At 40.0% G+C, this 20,554-nt stretch overlaps 1 protein-coding gene across 2 annotated transcripts in view; it reads left to right on the forward strand.

Annotated features, from left to right (window-relative positions):
- The window catches only part of LOC137990792 (uncharacterized), a 21,759-nt gene extending 1,986 nt beyond the window's left edge, over positions 1–19,773 (forward strand). The window contains exons 1-5 of one of the 2 annotated variants that reach the window (XM_068835906.1): positions 12,192–12,323; positions 16,078–16,127; positions 16,398–16,793; positions 17,362–17,589; positions 19,098–19,773. In XM_068835906.1, coding sequence (XP_068692007.1) covers positions 12,263–12,323; positions 16,078–16,127; positions 16,398–16,793; positions 17,362–17,589; positions 19,098–19,340 — 978 coding nt within the window. In that variant the 5' untranslated portion in view covers positions 12,192–12,262 and the 3' untranslated portion in view covers positions 19,341–19,773. Of the gene's footprint in view, positions 1–12,191; positions 12,324–16,077; positions 16,128–16,397; positions 16,794–17,361; positions 17,590–19,097 lie in introns of those variants that run through there. The other variant, XM_068835902.1, reaches the window with a different exon arrangement.
- The last annotated feature ends 781 nt before the right edge of the window (positions 19,774–20,554 follow it).

Here is a 20,554-nt window from a genome sequence, read left to right on the forward strand (position 1 = left end):
GGTTCTTCTTGTGGTAATATTGTGAATAAATTTAGAAGAATAGCCGTTGGACTGTAAGGCTGAATAGTCTTTGTCAAGTTCTCCATTTCTTCCTTCTGTGGTGTTAGGGAGGTTGAAAGCTCTGTGTAAAAGGGTTGCCGTGGTGCTTTCTTAGTGTTTAATGTCATGGTGGGAGTTAAAGTGTTTTGGTTTCCTGTAAACATAGACATAGATGGTGCCATTATGGCGAGATACTAAAGTGTCAAGAAATGGAATTTGGCAATGTTGTCATGTTCAATAGTAGTATGTCTTTCTTAATAATGCAAAACGTATCGTCAACATTGCGTTTCCACACTTTTGGAGCAACAGCTGAGGCAGGAATTGCTGATTCTTCGATCTCTTCCGTGCCAGTAGATTAGCAACAACAGGGCTAACGGGGCTACCCATGGCGCAGCCGTGAATTTGTTTGTAGATTTTGTCATTAAACATGAAATAATTGTTGAACACAACAAAGTTTAGAAGAGAACTAATATCTTCAATGTCTAATTTTGTCCTTAAGTGAAGAGAGCTGTCATCTTCCAGTTTTTTCTTGATATAATAGCATGCTTTGTCAACAGGGAAGGCAATGAACAGGGATGGCAATGGACAGGGAAAACACGTCGAAAGAGACCATAACTTCGTCGTCATGAATAGAAGTATTAGAAATCTCGTGGGAAAATTGTAGGGAGTTGGAACTGAATACCCATTGCGATTTTGGAGAGGAGTGAAGATGTCCTTGAGAAAATTTGAGGTGTTGTAGAGTGCTGAGTTAATACAAGTGGGGGTACCCCTCTTTGTGGTGTTTGATAGATCCACGAAGAGCTGGCGGAATGGCATCGACTGAGTGAAGCCTGCGATAGGTTAGATCGTCTGTCTTCTATTTTTTTTCCCCTGAGAGATAACAGCTTCGCATTTAGTTCATGTTCGATACGATGGAACGGAGGAATCGTAATTGACTCAGATCATGATTTCGGTCACTGCATGAGTAGGGATTCCATCTTGATTGATTGATCAGTTTATTTACCCCTCTTGCAGCTACAGCTGAATTACAAGGGCACCAGCAACTGATATTTATAAGTACAAAAAGTGTTCATTCGTTCATTCTTATGGTTGTAGTCTGATTTATCCATAACCACGAAGCAATTTCCTTTATCGTCTTTCATAATAACTCTAGAATGATCCTTCTTCAGGTTGTTAAGGGCTTTTCTTTCTTCATTTGAAAGCTTTTTGTGAAGTGGTGGTCTTGTTTTATGCGGGCTCTATGGACGATGCATGGTGGCGGAGGTGGTTCGAATGGCGTCTTTAGTGTCATCAGGAAAGCCTGGCGAATGGCAGCTTCAATTTCTGCTACGATGTTCTTTTGAGGAATCATCGACGGAGTTTGGGCAAACTTGGGACCTTTCTCGAGAATAGACCGTTCTGCTGGAGAAAGTGGTTTACTGGAAAAGTTATATCAATGTTATTATTTTGGTTGCAAGTAGATTTCAAATTCGCAATTTTCTTGGAATGCCGGACTTTGATGTTTTCCTGTACGGATTGAGTTCTTTTGTCCAGGAATTGTTTGAGCGCTGACAAGGTAGCATCATCAGTCAATGCTTTTAACTCGTGTTTAGTTATTTCGACGCTGATGTGGGCGTGACAAATAGAAATCCTTGCTGGCTCTGTCCGTTATATGTTTGAAAATTAGATTTTTGCCCGGCGGATTAAACCTCAGCAATATTTTTATCCATAGAACGTCCATTCAAGTTTTTACTTCCTTCAATTTTTTCATTCTACCTTTTGTGTTGACCTTTGTAATGTAACAACGGCGCGCGTGACGTAATCTCAACATCATATCAACATGATCGTTAATTTACTTAATAGCGAAATTGCAAGGGTTTGTATGGGGAAAAATGCATTAAATTTGAAGGCAAAATTAGGTGATGACAGCGACATTTTCGCTATAATAATTTCTTTTACAATTTTTGAAAGTTCTATATTTTTGCAGTACACCTTCGCCGCTGATTAAGAAGACCGACAGGCTCTAAAGGAAAAAACGAAAACAATAAACACGCTAACACCAACCCGGTGTGTCCAACACATCACGCACGCGCTCAACCATGTTACCTGGTCAAAATTGTGCATGCATCTAGTTACGAGCCTTTCTGAACATGAGTGACAGCCTCACAACCATACGGATGTGACGTCAAGTGACGTAGGTCATGGAACGCGCAAACTTATTCCCCTCTCGGGATTAGGAGTGTTGCTGCATCTGGCTGCAACGCATCTTTCAGGTATCTTGCGGAGTAAAGGTGATGCTCACAGCACTGAAAACTCACGTTGCTTTACTTGAAGTCAAAACCACGTGTTCCGTAAGCTACGTCGCAGCACTATTGTTACCGACAAGAATCGAGAGAAGACTAAGGTGAGTGTGAGGAAAAATGGCGGCAAATTCAAATGTTTTCTTAGGGTGCGTTCGATTGACCGTATTCCGGAATAGGAATACATGGAATACAAGTTGGAAATCCTTCGTTTTTGCGGAGATTCACATTAAAATTGTCAAACATTTGCTAAAATGCTATTTTAAACATATTTTTGTCACCCTTGCAGCTTCGAAACGCGCCAAACATACCGTTTTAATCATCACTTTAAATCGCGTTCTGGACGACAAATCGCTTTTATTTTTCCGTGAAACGTCTTTGAGAGATGTGTAGATTCAGGTGAGAAATTTAAAAAGAAAAAAAAGAAAAGGCTATGGGCACTTTAATTGTTGTGACAAGGCTAAGTTACTGTGGATGACAGTGAAGTTCGAACTCGTGATATCATTTTCAATTGAGGGTTTTCATCTGACGTCACGGCGGCCATGTTGGTGTACAGAACAATGCAGTAAAATGCCTTTTGGGAATTTGACTCTATTATCATGCAAAACTTGTGGGGCCATTTTCTATTGTTTTGTGCACCAACATGGCCGTCTCATCACGTGGATGCAAGCCAAGAATAGGCTTTTTGGAAGCAATACTCGCAGTAGTAGCATGTTCAATTTAACTAGACGCTCCATGAGCGTACACTGGGTTGCCTGTGGTACTTGTTACTCAAAAACAGAAGGGACTGAGTTGGGTGGTATTGAACTGCAGCGTTCCAGTCAAAATTTTCAAATCGGGGTCATTAAGACCAGGGGACACCCAGAAGTCGTTTCAGCAGAGGCCCTTTGGCTCAGACGTTGATACGACGAAACAGATCTTTTTCTGAGGTTAAAAACTTGGCTACCAGCCTATTAATCATTTGTCAGAAAGAAAAAATACCCGTCATCTTTAGAAAAAATAGGCACGCATTGCGTACGTGTGGTAGTGCATTAACACAGTGCTTTATTCCATATTGTCAACTGAGCTGCGTTTTGTTTTCCAGGATATTCAAGTTGTCTTTGCGTAATATGTAGCTGTAATAGTACACGATATTGTTTTAGTATTGTATATCATTGTAGTGCCATGGTAAAAGTCTTAGGTAAATAGCCCCCTGAGAAGACGTGTGGTTACTAGCAAAGTACTAAACCCAGAAAAATTGAAGAAAATAAAAGGGAATCGAGAAACATTGGCTTCTAGGCTGACATGTTGATCATTTGCAAGTTCCCTCACAACCTCTTTTCACCACAAGTTTAAGCGTGCATTCTGAGCGCCTGACAGCTCTGTAATACAAACGTTCGCTAAAATTATTCCCTATCCGGCAGGGTTAGTATCTGGATTTAGTATACCAGGGTTAGTATACCATTTCGTAACAGAAGCATAGGACCGAACATTTTATTTTAACGCTCAAAAATGCGAACTAAGCAAGGTACAGATTTTGTTAGTTTGCTTTATGCAAACAAATATTGATGCAAAAGTAAATAAATATTGATACACAGTTTTTAGGAAGAGCACAAGGAAGTTTTCAGGACGGTCGATCGAGAATAAAATGATTTTGCTATCAGCAACAAAATTTACGACATGAAAACAACATTAATTTTGAACCACGAATATGAAAAGTTACCATCAGCGAAAAACATTTTGCGAGATTTTTGCTACGTTCAATTTTGTTATTGTATTTTTGGCTGCACAAGTAAACCGCAAAATCGAAAGTGACATCGAATTCAGCGGGCACCGTGATCAAGTTACCGCGGTGTGTTTACTCGGGAAACAGTGAAGCATCTGTGTCAAATGATGGCAAGATTCCGAGTTTTTTTTTTTGTTAGTTTTCTTTTTCTCTCAAGTGTTATAAAGTTGGACAAGAAATGTCCGAATTCAACACAAAGATCACAATCGCCCAACTCTTGAGGTTGACCATTGTTGTCAAAAATCTACTCTCCAAGATGAGGTTATTTATCACCAGGTAATTCCATCGTTTTGGGAATAGCAGCTACTTTATTATTCATTAGCGTCATAAGTTTTTGCTGATTTTGGGGCTCATTTTGTTGAAACTCAAGCACACTTCCAACAGACCTGTTTATTTCCGTGACTTATGCACGCCCTGTTTAAAAGTGCACTACCACAAAAATCCTCCCGTACCCCATTTCAAATTTGTTAAGCAAGAAAATTACATAACATGATAAATTCACAAAGAGTGGAAATCTCACAAAAATCTTTTCCAGCGAAAAATGTATTGAAACAAACAACATATTTGCTACTAGAGACAAAACACCCTTCCTATTTCAATTGCGTGCGTGCAAACGAGACACAATCCGTGTCACAAAGCATATGCAATTAAATAAATTTCTGATAGTTCACATCAGACCCTTTTCGAAAGAACCTTGACCGCAAATAATGAAGCACAAAGGAGACAACAAGCTTTCATTCAAATAATTTTTCAATGTCACATTTCCAATTTTTTTTAGCTTTGCAGAGTTGAGTACAAGATAAATGTAAATTGCCACACACCTTAGATGCGACTTCAGTAAACACTGTGATGCATTCAAGGCGTTCGATTTTTTCAATGTTTGTTAAATCCATAAAAAATTTTCCATTTGATTTCACTGTTTTATATAATACCAAATAAGTAAAATATTAGAAACAAAGCTCACTTGATATCCAACGGCGAAAAATGAAATTGTTGTCGAAGACCATTACTTGTCACTTTAAAAATTCCTGTTATTTATTTTTACCGCCTGTCGTGTTCATACAATTGAGCTCCATGAGGCTATATTTTGAATAAAGATGCACTAAAACGCCATTCGCGTTACAATGACTTTCGACGCCATTGAAGGTTAACAAAAATTACTGAAGTTTCCAATTGTTACCGTAAGACTGTGCAAACTTGAGTGCAAATAAATACAAATAGCCAGACAACAGAGATCACAGATCCACTGAAAGTGTTCGATTCCTTTCCTGTCTTTATTGAACCCATATTTTCCAGGGAAAATCAATTTTGGCTCGAATAAGAGCGAGTAAATGCAGTACATGTATGAAGTAAATCCAGGGAAAATCGATTTTGGCTCGAAAAGGAGCGAGTAAATCCAATACATGTATGACGGAAATCCAGGGAAAATCGATTTTGGCTGGAATAAGCACGGGTAAATAGAGTACATGTATGACGGAAATCCAGGGAAAATCGATTTTGGCTCGAATAAGAGCGAGTAAATGCAGTACATGTATGACGGAAATCCAGGGAAAATCGATTTTGGCTCGCATAGGAGCGAGTAAATGCAGTACATGTATGACGGAAATCCAGGGAAAATCGATTTAGGCTCGAATAAGAGCGAGTAAATCCAATACATGTATGACGGAAATCCAGGGAAAATCGCTTTTGGCTCGAATAAGAGCGAGTAAATCAAATACATGTATGACGGAAATCCACGGAAAATCGATTTTGGCTCGAATAAGTGCAAGTAAATGCAGTAAATGTATGACGGAAATCTAGGGAAAATCAATTTTGGCTCGAATAAGTGTGAGTAAATGCAGTAAATGTATGACGGAAATCCAGGGAAAATTGATTTTGGCTCGAATAAGCGCGGGTAAATGCAGTAAATGTATGACGGAAATCCAGGGAAAATCGATTTTGGCTCGAATAAGTGCGAGTAAATGCTGTACATGTATAACGGAAATCCAGGGAAAATCGATTTTGGCTCGAATAAGCGGGAGTAAATGCAGTAAATGTATGACGGAAATCTAGGGAAAATCGATTTTGGCTCGAATAAGTGCGAGTAAATGCAGTAAATGTATGACGGAAATCTAGGGAAAATCGATTTTGGCTCGAATAAGCGCGAGTAAATGCAGTACATGTATGACGGAAATGTAGGGAAAATCGATTTTGGCTCGAATAAGTGCGAGTAAATGCAGTAAATGTATAACGGAAATCCAGGGAAAATCGATATTGGCTCAAATAAGCGCGAGTAAATGTAGTACAGGTATGACGGAAATCCAGGGAAAATTAATTTTGGCTTGAATAAGCGCGAGTAAATGCAGTACATGTATGACGGAAATCCAGGGAAAATCGATTTTGCCTCGAATAAACGCGAGTAAATGCAGTACATGTATGACGGAAATCCAGGGAAAATCGATTTTGGCTCGAATAAGTGCGAGTAAATGCAGTACATGTATGACGGAAATCCAGGGAAAATTGATTTTGGCTGGAATAAGTGCGAGTAAATGCAGTACATCTATGACGGAAATCCAAGGAAAATCGATTTTGGCTTGAATAAGTGCGAGTAAATGCAGTACATGTATGACGGAAATCCAGGAAAAATTGATTTTGGCTCGAATAAGTGCGAGTAAATGTAGTACTTGTATGACGGAAATCCAGGGAAAATCGATTTTGGCTCGAATAAGCGCGAGTAAATGCAGTACATGTATGACGGAAATCCAGGGAAAATTGATTTTGGCTCGAATAAGTGGGAGTAAATGTAGTACATCTATGACGGAAATCCAGGGAAAATCGATTTTGGCTCGAATAAGTGCGAGTAAATGCAGTACATGTATGACGGAAATCCAGGGAAAATTGATTTTGGCTCGAACAAGCACGGGTAAATACAGTACGTCTATGACGGAAATCCAGGAAAAATTGATTTTGGCTGGAATAAGCGCGGGTAAATGCAGTAAATGTATGACGGAAATCCAGGGAAAATCGATTTTGGCTCGAATAAGTGCGAGTAAATGCTGTATATGTATGACGGAAATCCAGGAAAAATCGACTTTGGCTCGAATAAGTGCGAGTAAATGCAGTACATGTATGACGGAAATCCAGGGAAAATCGATTTTGGCTCGAATAAGCTTGGGTAAATGCAGTAAATGTATGACGGAATTCCAGGGAAAATTGATTTTGGCTCGAATAAGCTCGGGTAAATGCAGTAAATGTATGACGGAAATCCAGGGAAAATCGATTTTGGCTCGAATAAGTGCGAGTAAATGCTGTACATGTATGACGGAAATCCAGGGAAAATCGATTTTGGCTCGAATAAGCGCGGGTAAATGCAGTAAATGTATGACGGAATTCCAGGGAAAATCGATTTTGGCTGGAATAAGCGCGGGTAAATGCAGTAAATGTATGACGGAAATCCAGGGAAAATCGATTTTGGCTCGAATAAGTGCGAGTAAATGCAGTACATGTATGACGGAAATCCAGGGAAAATCGATTTTGGCTGGAATAAGCGCAAGTAAATGCACTACATGTATGACGTAAATCCAGGGAATATCGATTTTGGCTCGAATAAGCGGGAGTAAATGCACTACATGTATGACGTAAATCCAGGGAAAATCGATTTTGGCTCGAATAAGTGCGAGTAAATGCAGTACATGTATGACGGAAATCCAGGGAAAATCGATTTTGGCTCGAATAAGTGCGAGTAAATGCAGTACATGTATGACGGAAATCCAGGGAAAATCGATTTTGGCTCGAATAAGCGCGAGTAAATGCAGTACATCTATGACGGAAATCCAGGGAAAGTCGATTTTGGCTCGAATAAGTGCGAGTAAATGCAGTACATGTATGACGGAAATCCAGGGAAAATTGATTTTGGCTCGAATAAGTGCGAGTAAATGCAGTACATGTATGACGAAAATCAAGGGAAAATCGATTTTGGCTCGAATAAGCACGAGTAAATGTAGTACATGTATGACGGAAATCCAGGGAAAATCGATTTTGGCTGGAATAAGTGCGAGTAAATGCAGTAAATGTATGACGGAAATCCAGGGAAAATTGATTTTGGCTCGAATAAGTGCGAGTAAATGCAGTACATGTATGACGAAAATCAAGGGAAAATCGATTTTGGCTCGAATAAGCGCGAGTAAATGTAGTACATGTATGACGGAAATCCAGGGAAAATCGATTTTGGCTCGAATAAGCGCGAGTAAATGCAGTACATGTATGACGGAAATCCAGGGAAAATCGATTTTGGCTCGAATAAGTGCGAGTAAATGCAGTACATCTATGACGGAAATCCAGGGAAAGTCGATTTTGGCTCGAATAAGTGCGAGTAAATGCAGTACATGTATGACGGAAATCCAGGGAAAATCGATTTTGGCTCGAATAAGCTTGGGTAAATGCAGTAAATGTATGACGGAATTCCAGGGAAAGTTGATTTTGGCTCGAATAAGCTCGGGTAAATGTAGTAAATGTATGACGGAAATCCAGGGAAAATCGATTTTGGCTCGAATAAGTGCGAGTAAATGCTGTACATGTATGACGGAAATCCAGGGAAAATCGATTTTGGCTCGAATAAGCGCGAGTAAATGCAGTACATGTATGACGGAAATCCAGGGAAAATTGATTTTGGCTCGAATAAGTGCGAGTAAATGCAGTAAATGTATGACGGAAATCTAGGGAAAATCGATTTTGGATCGAATAAGCGCGAGTAAATGCAGTACATGTATGACGGAATTCCAGGGAAAATTGATTTTGGCTCGAATAAGCTCGGGTAAATGCAGTAAATGTATGACGGAAATCCAGGGAAAATCGATTTTGGCTCGAATAAGTGCGAGTAAATGCTGTACATGTATGACGGAAATCCAGGGAAAATCGATTTTGGCTCGAATAAGTGCGAGTAAATGCTGTACATGTATGACGGAAATCCAGGGAAAATCGATTTTGGCTCGAATAAGCGCGGGTAAATGCAGTAAATGTATGACGGAAATCTAGGGAAAATCGATTTTGGCTGGAATAAGTGCGAGTAAATGCAGTACATGTATGACGGAAATTCAGGGAAAATTGATTTTGGCTCCAATAAGTGCGAGTAAATGCAGTACATGTATGACGGAAATTCAGGGAAAATTGATTTTGGCTCCAATAAGTGCGAGTAAATGCAGTACATGTATGACGTAAATCCAGGGAATATCGATTTTGGCTCGAATAAGCAGGAGTAAATGCACTACTTGTATGACGTAAATCCAGGGAATATCGATTTTGGCTCGAATAAGTGCGAGTAAATGCTGTACATGTATGACGGAAATCCAGGGAAAATCGATTTTGGCTCGAATAATTGCGAGTAAATGCAGTAAATGTATGACGGAAATCTAGGGAAAATCGATTTTGGCTCGAATAAGCGCGAGTAAATGCAGTACATGTATGACGGAAATGTAGGGAAAATCGATTTTGGCTGGAATAAGTGCGAGTAAATGCAGTAAATGTATGACGAAAATCCAGGGAAAATCAATTTTGGCTAGATTAAGCACAAGTAAATGTAGTACATGTATGACGGAAATCCAGGGAAAATTGATTTTGGCTCGAATAAGCACGAGTAAATGCAGTACATGTATGACGGAAATCCAGGGAAAATCGATTTTGGCTTGAATAAGCGCGAGTAAATGCAGTAAATATATGACGGAAATCCAGGGAATATCGATTTTGGCTCGAATAAGCGGGAGTAAATGCACTACATGTATGACGTAAATCCAGGGAATATCGATTTTGGCTCGAATAAGCGCAAGTAAATGCACTACATGTATGACGTAAATCCAGGGAAAATCGATTTTGGCTCGAATAAGTGCGAGTAAATGCAGTACATGTATGACGGAAATTCAGGGAAAATTGATTTTGGCTCGAATAAGTGCGAGTAAATGCAGTACATGTATGACGTAAATCCAGGGAATATCGATTTTGGCTCGAATAAGCGGGAGTAAATGCACTACATGTATGACGTAAATCCAGGGAATATCGATTTTGGCTCGAATAAGCGGGAGTAAATGCACTACATGTATGACGGAAATCCAGTCTTTAAATAACTGAGGAGAATGTGCTGTCTTTGTAGTTATATCCGCAAATGGTTAGACTTTCAAGTCTTCTCGGATAAGGACGATAAGCCGGAGGTCTCTTCTCACAAATAACTTCTATGTTCATTAGTGCCTTGTGGGACCTTAAAGAACCCACACACTATTCGAGAAGAGTAAGGGGTGAAGTTCCCGGTGTTGTGGCTGTCCTCTGTGTGTATATGGGTGGGTGGGTATAGCAGGTCCACATCAGCTGAATAGCTGCCAAAACGTCAACCTTCTTAAACAAATAAATAACATAACAAAGAAACTCAGATTTTGATAGTTTTTCACTCTTCACACTCCACGTCGGCTAAACACTAGTATACCCGGCCACTAATTTGCATACGAATAGACATGCCTCTTTCTTCAAACGATACCGCTTTTAAGAAGACAATTGCGGGCGGGGTATTATGAAGTCGCTCCCCTGTCAGGGGCTATTTTCGTCGTATCGTTTCCTCATAAACGATGTGTAGTTATTTTGACCACAACTTACCTTCTTAAATCAAAGAGATCGCACGTACTTATGATTCAGTCTCGCTAAGGGCAAAGTACTTCAATCCTGTCACATGGGTCATAGTACTCGGCGCTTATTGAAAGCATCTCAACTCTCGTATTCTCAAACTTTCGGACCTATGACATCGTTTCTTTCGCTAACCTTCTCCTTTGCGTCCAAAGCGACTGTCGAACGCACCTCAATAATCCGAGATTACTAATATTTTAAGGGAATGACCTTTTTAGTTGTCAAGACAAAGAAAACTGTCCGTTATAAGAGGGTGTCCATACTAAGCGGATGTCCGTAGTGCGGGGTTTTACTGTAGTTTTTAAACAGTGAGTCTCGCTCTGAGAAGGAGGCTGAACTGAATTCCCGAATGGCTTACTAGATGGCTATCTAATTGTTACGTGCTATCCTGAGCAAAAACACCTGAGTACGCGGAAAACTGAGTGTCATTAAGCATATTTTTCTATGACTCACTGAATGATATCTTCCTCGTTTTCCCAGAAAGACGTCAATATAAAATACAAGCTGAGTTTTGAAATACATGTAACCTTTAATCAAACTATTTTCACAGTCCTGAAAACCGAACGAAATGACATGAATTCGGCTTCTATGATTAGTTAAAATTGCTTTGTGATTTTTAATTTGGAAGCAATGACTAATGGAAAAACATCACGATTTGTTAAAGTAAACAGGAATTATTATTGCAACCACGCCCTCCTCAATTTCCGTTTATGGAAATGGTGTATTGCGTCATTGAACCCGGAAATTAAGGGCACAAAAAAAACGGGGGAAACGTTTTTATAAAAGTGATGGAGAGGCTTGTGGTAAAGTTCATAAGTAAACTCAACACTTACTTGGTACTCGTATTTATGAAGTTTATTCCGTACAGCAAGATTCAGCTCATCAGAATATCTATATAAAAACATTATACACAGGCAGATGTTGAAGTCTGTGGTAAATTTTGTACGATCCGCCACAGTATTAGCCGCAGTCTGCCAGAACGAAAAGAACTATAAGAGCAAGCAGTCGAGAGTTATGTTACTAATGTTGCTATCTTCGGTGATATGATCTGTGCAAATAAGGCCTTCAGCCCATAAGGACACAAACGAATGGCACACGAACACATCCAAGGAAAAATGGATCACTTGTAGCTCATACACATGGCAGAATAGGTGTTGAAGTAACCATGAATTTCAGCCTCGGCGTACGCCCTTGTATCCCTAATAGGCCATTTCCGAGTTGTTGTTTGTCTCGGTTTCGAAGTGAGTCTTGGTGCTCAACTATTGAAATGGAAATGAGTTCCATTTGAATGGTTGTGCACCAGGACTCGCCTTGAAACTGAGGCATGCAGCAACTCGGAAATGGGCTATTGGGCAGCTTTATATCCCTCCCCTCCTCTCCCTCGCTCCACTCCAGCTTCACCCCCCCCCCCCCCCTTGCGAATGATTGGTTTAAAAAGGAAAGTCAATACCAAAATCTTTATATGTGCTTAAGAGTGCCTATACCAATAACAGCATTTCTGAAAGGGAAACGACAAGCACAGAAGTTAAACGGGAAAATGATGTCAGCCTTTCCGAGGATTGTCTTCTTCATTTGCATGCTTTTTAACGTTGAAAAAGGTAAGTTCGGTTACCTTAGAACTTTTTCATGTCCAATTAATTTGCGAAACGTAGTTTCATGATCTGGACTTGTTGTTGATGTGAATGGAGTACAATTTGATTCGATGGGACTCATCTTAGTGGGTAACTCTAATCGTGAGAGAAAGAAACACCTCTTTTACTAGCACATACTGAGGATAAATTGAGTTTATATTTATATGTGCGTTCCTTCAAAGTGGTTTTGGGAAACAGTTGCTGTCGAGAAATGCTACCGCGTTTTTCATTAACTGAGTTGGTCTATCAAGGTAATAAACAAGGTAGACAAGGTAACACGGCAAAGTTTCAAAACAAATAAACTAATAAGATCGCTATAAGATTTGTTGATCTCTTGAACTTGAAACTGTTGGTTAAAAAATGTCACTTAACAATTTTTAGCGGACTTATACGATGCGAGAACAAAACTCTGCATATGATAAGGACGGTTAGTCATCCAATTATGGTTTGGTTCTTCGACAAATTAGCGTGCGTTCGATTGGGAAATCCATATTTAGATCTTAAAATCTGGATCTTATGATTTCCAATCGAACACAAAATCTGAAAACCGATTTTGTCACGGATTTCACTAATTGAAAATCCATTTCAGGAAGGGTTTCATCATCCAAATCCGTTTTCAGATTATGTGTTCGATTGAAATCCGAAGATCCAGATTCCTGATTTCCCAATCGGACGCACCCTAAGTGTTCTCAGCGGCGTAGCATTTGACGAGTTGAAATGCACAGTTTGCACGAGGCTACAAAAACCAGACGTCTGGGAAACGTATCCGCGATGGCAATTGGCAATGACAAAGATGACGAGGAAGTGAAGTGGTGTTGATCGCTTGAATATCCGTTTCTCTCTTTTCTCCCTTAATAGTGTTTATTTAAAAAGAAAAGAACATTAAGAAATTTTAAGTTTGTAAGTTAGATTGAGATTTGCACATTCGATCTAAAACAAAATTATTGCGTGTCTGACCTTATCTCTATTTTCGAATTCCCCATAATACACTTTGTTTGCCCCCCAAATTTTGCATAAACCATTTTTTTCAAATGCTCTTGGGAATATACAGTGTCCCCAAGAGCATTTGAAAACAATAGTTTATGCAAAATTTGGGGGGCAAACAAAGTGTGTTATGGGGAATTCGAAAATAGAGAATGGTTCTTCAACATTCAAGTAATGTGTAATTCTTTTTGTCCTGTTTACGTCATTACATTCTCAGCATCGAGGCATCAGCGCCAATCTTAAATGGCATAAAGACAAATAGTTTCCTGCTTAGTTTCCGCTTGATGAATCAAACCTCACTTTCAATATTTAGAATGCATCTGATTTTCAAGGTGAAAGCACAACTCCTTTTAAAACAGTTTGGCTTAACTGCAGAATACCCTGCCAGTGTCGATGTCACCTTGCCAACCATTTGATGTTATCGATACCACCGAGCGATGATAGTTGTTTCGACACAGGCAGCCCAAGCTCTCCCTTTTGTGTTGACCTTTGTAATGTAACAGCGGCGCGCGTGACGTAATGTGAACATCATATCAACATGACCGTTAATTCATGTATTGCATTGAATTTGAAGGCAAAATTAGGTAACGTCAACGATATCTTCGCTATAATAGAGAGAGAGGCAGTTGGGAAGGTATTTTAACAGGGAGAGAAGCAGCTAGAACAGAAACTCCACGAAATCGCTTCAACACAAGACACAAAAGGAACTTCAAAGGAGTTCCCGCTGACCAAACAGCCCGAAGATTCTGGGTGCGAAATTGTACTGATTGTGGATAAACCGTAATCTCAAAACTCCTTGGTTCCCATAGTGCTTACCGCTGGGATTACCTGACTAAGAAGGTCGCGGCATACGTAAAAGGTATTCCATTAGGTTCTGGTAGTGATAATGATGCAAAACATCCGCAGTTTCGAAATGAAAACAAATTTAGAATAGCAAAGCTTGAATAAAGCGGCAATACTCTCCATTGTTTTGTTTTTTACATCTTGCGTCGTGCAGCCCGACCAACAAGTGAGTGGTTATGCTCTTAAGCTGGCAATCATCGGTGAACAATACACGTAAATTGTTGATTTCAGTTACAATGTCCCCAATTAGTGCTTCAGCGCTAGAACGACTAGACACTTGAAAAAAGTTCCTTTCCTTTCCTTTCCTTTCCAAGTTTAATACACCAACAGTTGGCAAATACTGAGTTATTTCATGTTAGCTTAATTAATTATTGGGCACAGTGGCACAGGTAGATAGATTGCGCAACGCATGCGCTATGTCACGTGGGCTGAATGCGAGAAGCATCAATTTTGGATAATTAGCTACAAGCTGGTTTCAAAAACCATTTATTTCGTCAATGATCGTCGCCACTGTTTGAAAGGACATTGAAAACACTGTCTCGATCCCTTACTTCCGCCAGGAAGTAACGGGAAAAAGAGAGAAAACCGAGTGTGGCTCGCTAGAACTCAACTACCAGGGCAGATTTGTTTTTCGTTAAGCTACATAAGACACTTCACAGTAAGCACACGCGTATGGTTTATTTGTTAGTTTGTTTTTAGTGGGTCAGGCTTTGGGTGAGAGATTAAGCACGCGTTCGCAAGTTTTTAAGTGCCCGTAACCATTTTACCAGACTATCAAGATAATCTACAGGTTACCTATTTAAAGACGTTCTGCGCAAAAAAACAATTGCCATTTGCTTAGTTAAACCCGATTTTTTTACAATTTTTGAAAGTTCTATATTTTTGGGGCACACCTTCGCCGCTGATTAAGTTACAGCTGTGGATAACGGTGAAGTTCGAACTCGTGATATCATTTTTAATGGCCTTTTTGGAAGCAGTACTTGCAGTAGTAGAGTAGTAGCATGTTAAATAAAATCGGTTAATATAATGGGTAAGACTTGTTTATGATCAACCCGTTCACATAATGAGATCTTCTCTTTTGATTAATTTTTGTGAAGTATTTAATAAAGAAGATGGGAGAATTAGAAGGGATATAAACATTCACAACTATTTAATTCATTTGGTTGTACTCAGGGAAAATAATAGCCTATACTGCGAGCAGTCTCTTTCTTCGTCTACTTCTGTAGTGCACGTTGGATCTAGCGCAATCCCTCCTCGTTCTCTTCCCTAATTTGCGTAATTATCTACGGTACTTCCGCGCCGGATATTTTGCATCTTTGGAATAAAAGTACGACTACCCGCATTCTAATAACTGTATTGGTCCCGCAACCTCCCAAGCGTTGAGAAAATGCGCGAGATAATAAAGACTAAAGTTGCAAAACAGGTAAGGCAGAGCCTACTTCCCTGGAGTAGTGGTGTTTAAGGGGAAACTGTGCCAGAGAGTAACAAAGGTTAGTCCAGAATAGGGGTGACTGCCCTTAACTAGAGAGGATAATGGTTCACAGGGTAGGATACTACCACCTGGGTAATATCCGGAGCCATATCCATAGGTGGACTTAACACTTTTTGTGGAGTAAGCTCAAGCCGAGGGTGCACTTCCCTGCCACGATTGTGTGAGCCCTCTGTTAACAAAGTAGTCGAAAAAACCCCTGTTATCATAATATGGCGCTAATGAGGTAGCCATAAAGGGTAGACTCTCCTGAAGTCCGACTATAGTCCATAGTACGTTTGGTATTTTCTTCTCGAACATTCGTAATTTAGTCTCGTAATTTGCTGGATCATGAAGTGACATATTCAACACTGTCTGTCTGTTTGTTTGTTTGTTTGTTTTTACCAAAGCGTGTACATTATTTAGTTTCAGCTCATTTTCGTGAAAAGAGGAATGCACTACAACCAGCTGCTGAGGTAGGCACAATAGTTACCTCTGGGGAAAAGTTTCAACGGGTTTTCTTGCTTTCTCCTGAAAGTATTTTTTAAATTATAGCAATTATGTAGTCGTCCATCCAAAGCGAAGAAAAAATTATATTAAATATCAACTTTCTATCTTTTGTACACGCGGTATAGTCGCGCCTTATACACGTGTTGCTGTAAGGTAGGGTAAAGCTTTGGTCGTATGAGAAATTGGCTGTTCTTGTTCATTCAATAGCAGTGAATTTCCGTGCTTATTCCTTACAGATTACAGTCACCCTCACGATAGAATGGAACGTCAGTTTGGTGGGTAAACCCATTCCTGCAAGCTACGTCACAAAAGTGAAAAACGGGACAGTGCTGGTCGACATCCTGAACAAGGCAGCAGGGGATGACAAAAATGGCCCTTTTAACAAGTACAACAGCACGTACTACGGAGGTCTGGGGTACCTGATTACCGCTATGAATGGCACCGAACAAGACCCTGCTAACAACCTCTATTGGTTGATTTTTGATAACCAGACTGGGGGACTTGCTCCATGCGGAATAAGCTCTTATGTTCCTATTAATGGTTCTACCACTATCTTTCGCCTCACTCAATATCCCAGTCATAATAACGCATCAGTGAGTGGGTTCTGCAAGCTGTTCCCTCCCTCTGGCCAGGTTTGTTAGCTTATCAGTTAACCACTTTATTCGATAGCTGTTTCGATAATGATGCTTGTCAATCTCAGAATTGAATTAAAGATTCTTCTCAGCACTTGTTTTCAAGGCATGGCAAGACATGGCTCTTATGTATTGAAGAGATCTTCTTTTAACCTAAAGTTGCGAGAAGCTATACCTTACGATCAGATAACCAGAAACTGCGGCAGTTTAAATCCTTTGGGGACCGAGCTTTCGCTCACTCAGGTCCAGAAATGCCCTGCCTTTGAAACACTCATCTCAAGACTTATCTCAAGTATCGACAATTTTAAGACACATCTTAAAACCTACCTTTTTAAGAAAACTTTTAGAACTGAATGAAAGTTCAATTCATTATTGCAAATAAGCTAGTGTTCTTTAATATTTTTAGCGCTTTAGAAATTGATTCATTTGTTTATTGTTATTTACTATTAATGCTCAGACAAGTTAAGCTAAAAAGAATATTACCGAAGCGATTCAGAAATTATTACCATGCGCCTGCGAGTTCTTAATTCCAGATGCGAAATTTCAAAAATATCTGTTTCACAACTAGGTGCCACCTTCCCCCATTACGGTCACTATTGCACAAGACTGGGATGTTACGAAAGTCGGAAAACCGATTCCAGCGCCTTACACCACTCAAGTTGCCAATGGCACCTTTCTTGTGGACATCATGAACAAAGCTGCAGATGAAAATACACAAGGTTCGTTCAACAAGTACGTCTCCATTTACTATGGTGGCCTCGGACATTTTATCACCGCAATGAACGGCACGATGCAGGTATGTCTGTTTGGATACAGATTCAAATTTGTTTTTAGATACAGAAAAGCTTATGGTTGATGCATGGTTTTAGATTTTTTGACGAGCGATGAGGCGTAGAACGTATCATTCTTTTTATAGAGCTTTTAAGGGCAGCTTCTTCAAGTACCGGAACAGAAATTACGTAAAACAAAAGAAACAAAAGACAGAAAACAAAACAACTCCAAATAAAGACTAATCCCAAGTGACCAAAAACACAATGCTTTCCGGTACCTGAAGAAAGACCCCTTTTAAGTCTCGAGTATTCGATATAAGAGAGGACGAATCTATGGCACGGCTGTAGTTATTTTTAAATAACTGCCGCCCGGGAAAATGGCTTTAACATTTGCTTCAACATCTGTTCGATCATGATTTTGTTGAAACATATTGAAACGAAGTTGAATCGATGTTAAACGAGACGAAAAACGAGTTGAAATCGTTTGCCCACCCAAGCATTCAACATGTTCATTGCCGTGACTTTTACATCTTCACTTCCCACGGCCTGCTCCCGTCTGACCTTGTAGCTCAGTCGGTAGAGCGGCGGAGATCTAACCCGAATTCCCACCCTGGTCAGAGTTTTTCTCTGTCCTTGTGTGGGCCCATTTCCATCTGTAGGGCTAACGCTCACATGGTTCATATGGGATTGAAATCTAGCACTTCACATTACACTCTATTCAGTTAACTCTGTTTAAAATAAAAGTGCTACACGGCCAACGTTTGTATAAAAAAACGTAACCTTTCCTTGTACTTGTACATGTTCATTGCCGTGACTTTTACATCTTCACTTCCCACGGCCTGCTCCCGTCTGACCTTGTAGCTCAGTCGGTAGAGCGGCGGAGATCTAACCCGAAGGTCGTGGGTTCAATTGCCACCCTGGTCAGAGTTTTTCTCTGTCCTTGTGTGGGCCCATTTCCATCTGTAGGGCTAACGCTCACATGGTTCATATGGGATTGAAATCTAGCACTTCACATTACACTCTATTCAGTTAACTCCCTTTAGATTATGAGCTCGAGATTTCTATCGCGTAATATAGCTGACGAAGGCGCAGCACGAATCTGCTATCGTGCATAGAAATCGAGAGAGAATAATCTAATTGTCTTAGTAGAAATTTACTAGTCTTTCAAAACCTAACAAGTAAACTATCCAAATACTCCTCGCAGCGACACTCCGAAAACGCAAAGGAGCGGCCGCCATTTTGTTGACAAGCGCTACTCACTTTCTACACGGACAGAATAGATTGAGAGTAGCGTAGCCAATAAGAGAACGGCATTCGTGATAGAACGCTAGACGTAGATTTATACTAATCATAAACAGAACTAGAACGCCACTCTCTTATGGCGCACAGGCAAACGGAAAGTAATATGGTCGAAATGACAACCAAGACTGACGAGGGCCCAATTGAGGAACGAAATTGATTGTGACATGGTGACTTGATTGCTCTAGATAAACACCTGCGCAGCCATGATATTTCTTGTTTTTTTTGCGTTAAGGATCCTGAGACGAGCACTTACTGGATGATATTCGACAACAAAACTGGAAAGCTGACCCCACTTGGGGTGGATCAGTACCAACCAAAAGATAACTCCGTAACGGTCTTCCGGCTTGTGACAGGCGCGAGCCACGAAACTTCCACGGAAACCATGCCTGGCAGTTCTGATCGTCAGTTTGCTGGTGCTGGGTTACTTGCCCTGTGCGTGTTGGCCGCAATCATTGAAGGGGTGTCATTTTTGTGAGTAGCAGAAGAAGAGCTACTCCGACTGCCCTTAATTAATAATAGAGCGCTAGTAATAGTCTTGGATTACAACCGCAATCATAATTCAGTCTCTATAAGGTATTAAAATTCTCTAGGCTAGCGCACTTTAGCTGCTGAATGTAAATGAATTAGAAACGAAAAAGATTTAAATGATTGAAGCCAGGTTAGCATTTTGAGAAACTCGTGTAACAACCAATGGTGACATACTCGTAAGCATTTTCCCGCGCTTGGGGCCAGCTACATCATATGTAATTTCTTTGCTTTGGTTTTGGTTTTAGGTCGGACAATTGAAAATCGCTCTATTAAGTATAGCGATGTAATAACGTAATTAATCACTATGTGGCAAAGTTACATACTGTCATCGTATTTTTCTGTCTTTTGAATTTTGATCACTAAAAATTATTAAAATCCCACTGTTGGGCAGAAGATTCCTGAAATTAGTTGCTAATTAATCCAACTTGATGTACATGTCGGGACAGGCACACAGATCGACATCAAGATTCGCCATCAATTCGCAGCAGCTTTGCGTGCTTTGAGCAGTGATCTCTGCTCTCTTTTTAAGCTCTTTTAGCTGTTCGAAATTTTTGGACCAGTTTGAAATGAAAATGATCAATATAGTTCAAAGAAAACAGCCGACCATACCATGCAAACGCCGGCCTCTACCTCACTGGGAGATCCACGACAGGCAAACAATAATGTCAGCATGAAAAATATCTTTGAATTTCCTGTGTTCTAGAGTCATGTTATGGTCCCCTTTGTGAATTAATATAGACTGGCTTATTTGTCTTATGTATCTGAAATGAATTAGCATAGAGTTTAAGGCGACAAAATTATATTCAGTCAAGAAGAACTATTTTTCGTTTAAGCGCTGTTCACGCACAACGAACAAAACAACAACGTGAAATGACCAAATTTGAGCTTTGACGTCAGCACCACTCATAACGTTTTCATTCCTGAGGGACTGCCATACCTTTCTCACATTAAAAAACTTGGAATAATCGTGAAGTGATCATTACAATAATGAGAATTTGTTTTGAGATGACGTTCTCGTTACCGTTCCCGTCGTCGTTGCTAAAGCTCCGTTTTATACCAGAGACGCATAACCAGACGAAGAACAAATGTTTGCCCAAGTTCGTCCAGATGGATTATCCGTCTTACATAGTTCGTCCCGTCTTTACGCTGGACGAATAACAC

Source organism: Montipora foliosa, chromosome 1, assembly GCF_036669935.1.
Source record: "Montipora foliosa isolate CH-2021 chromosome 1, ASM3666993v2, whole genome shotgun sequence".
Taxonomy (NCBI): Eukaryota; Metazoa; Cnidaria; class Anthozoa; order Scleractinia; family Acroporidae; genus Montipora; species Montipora foliosa.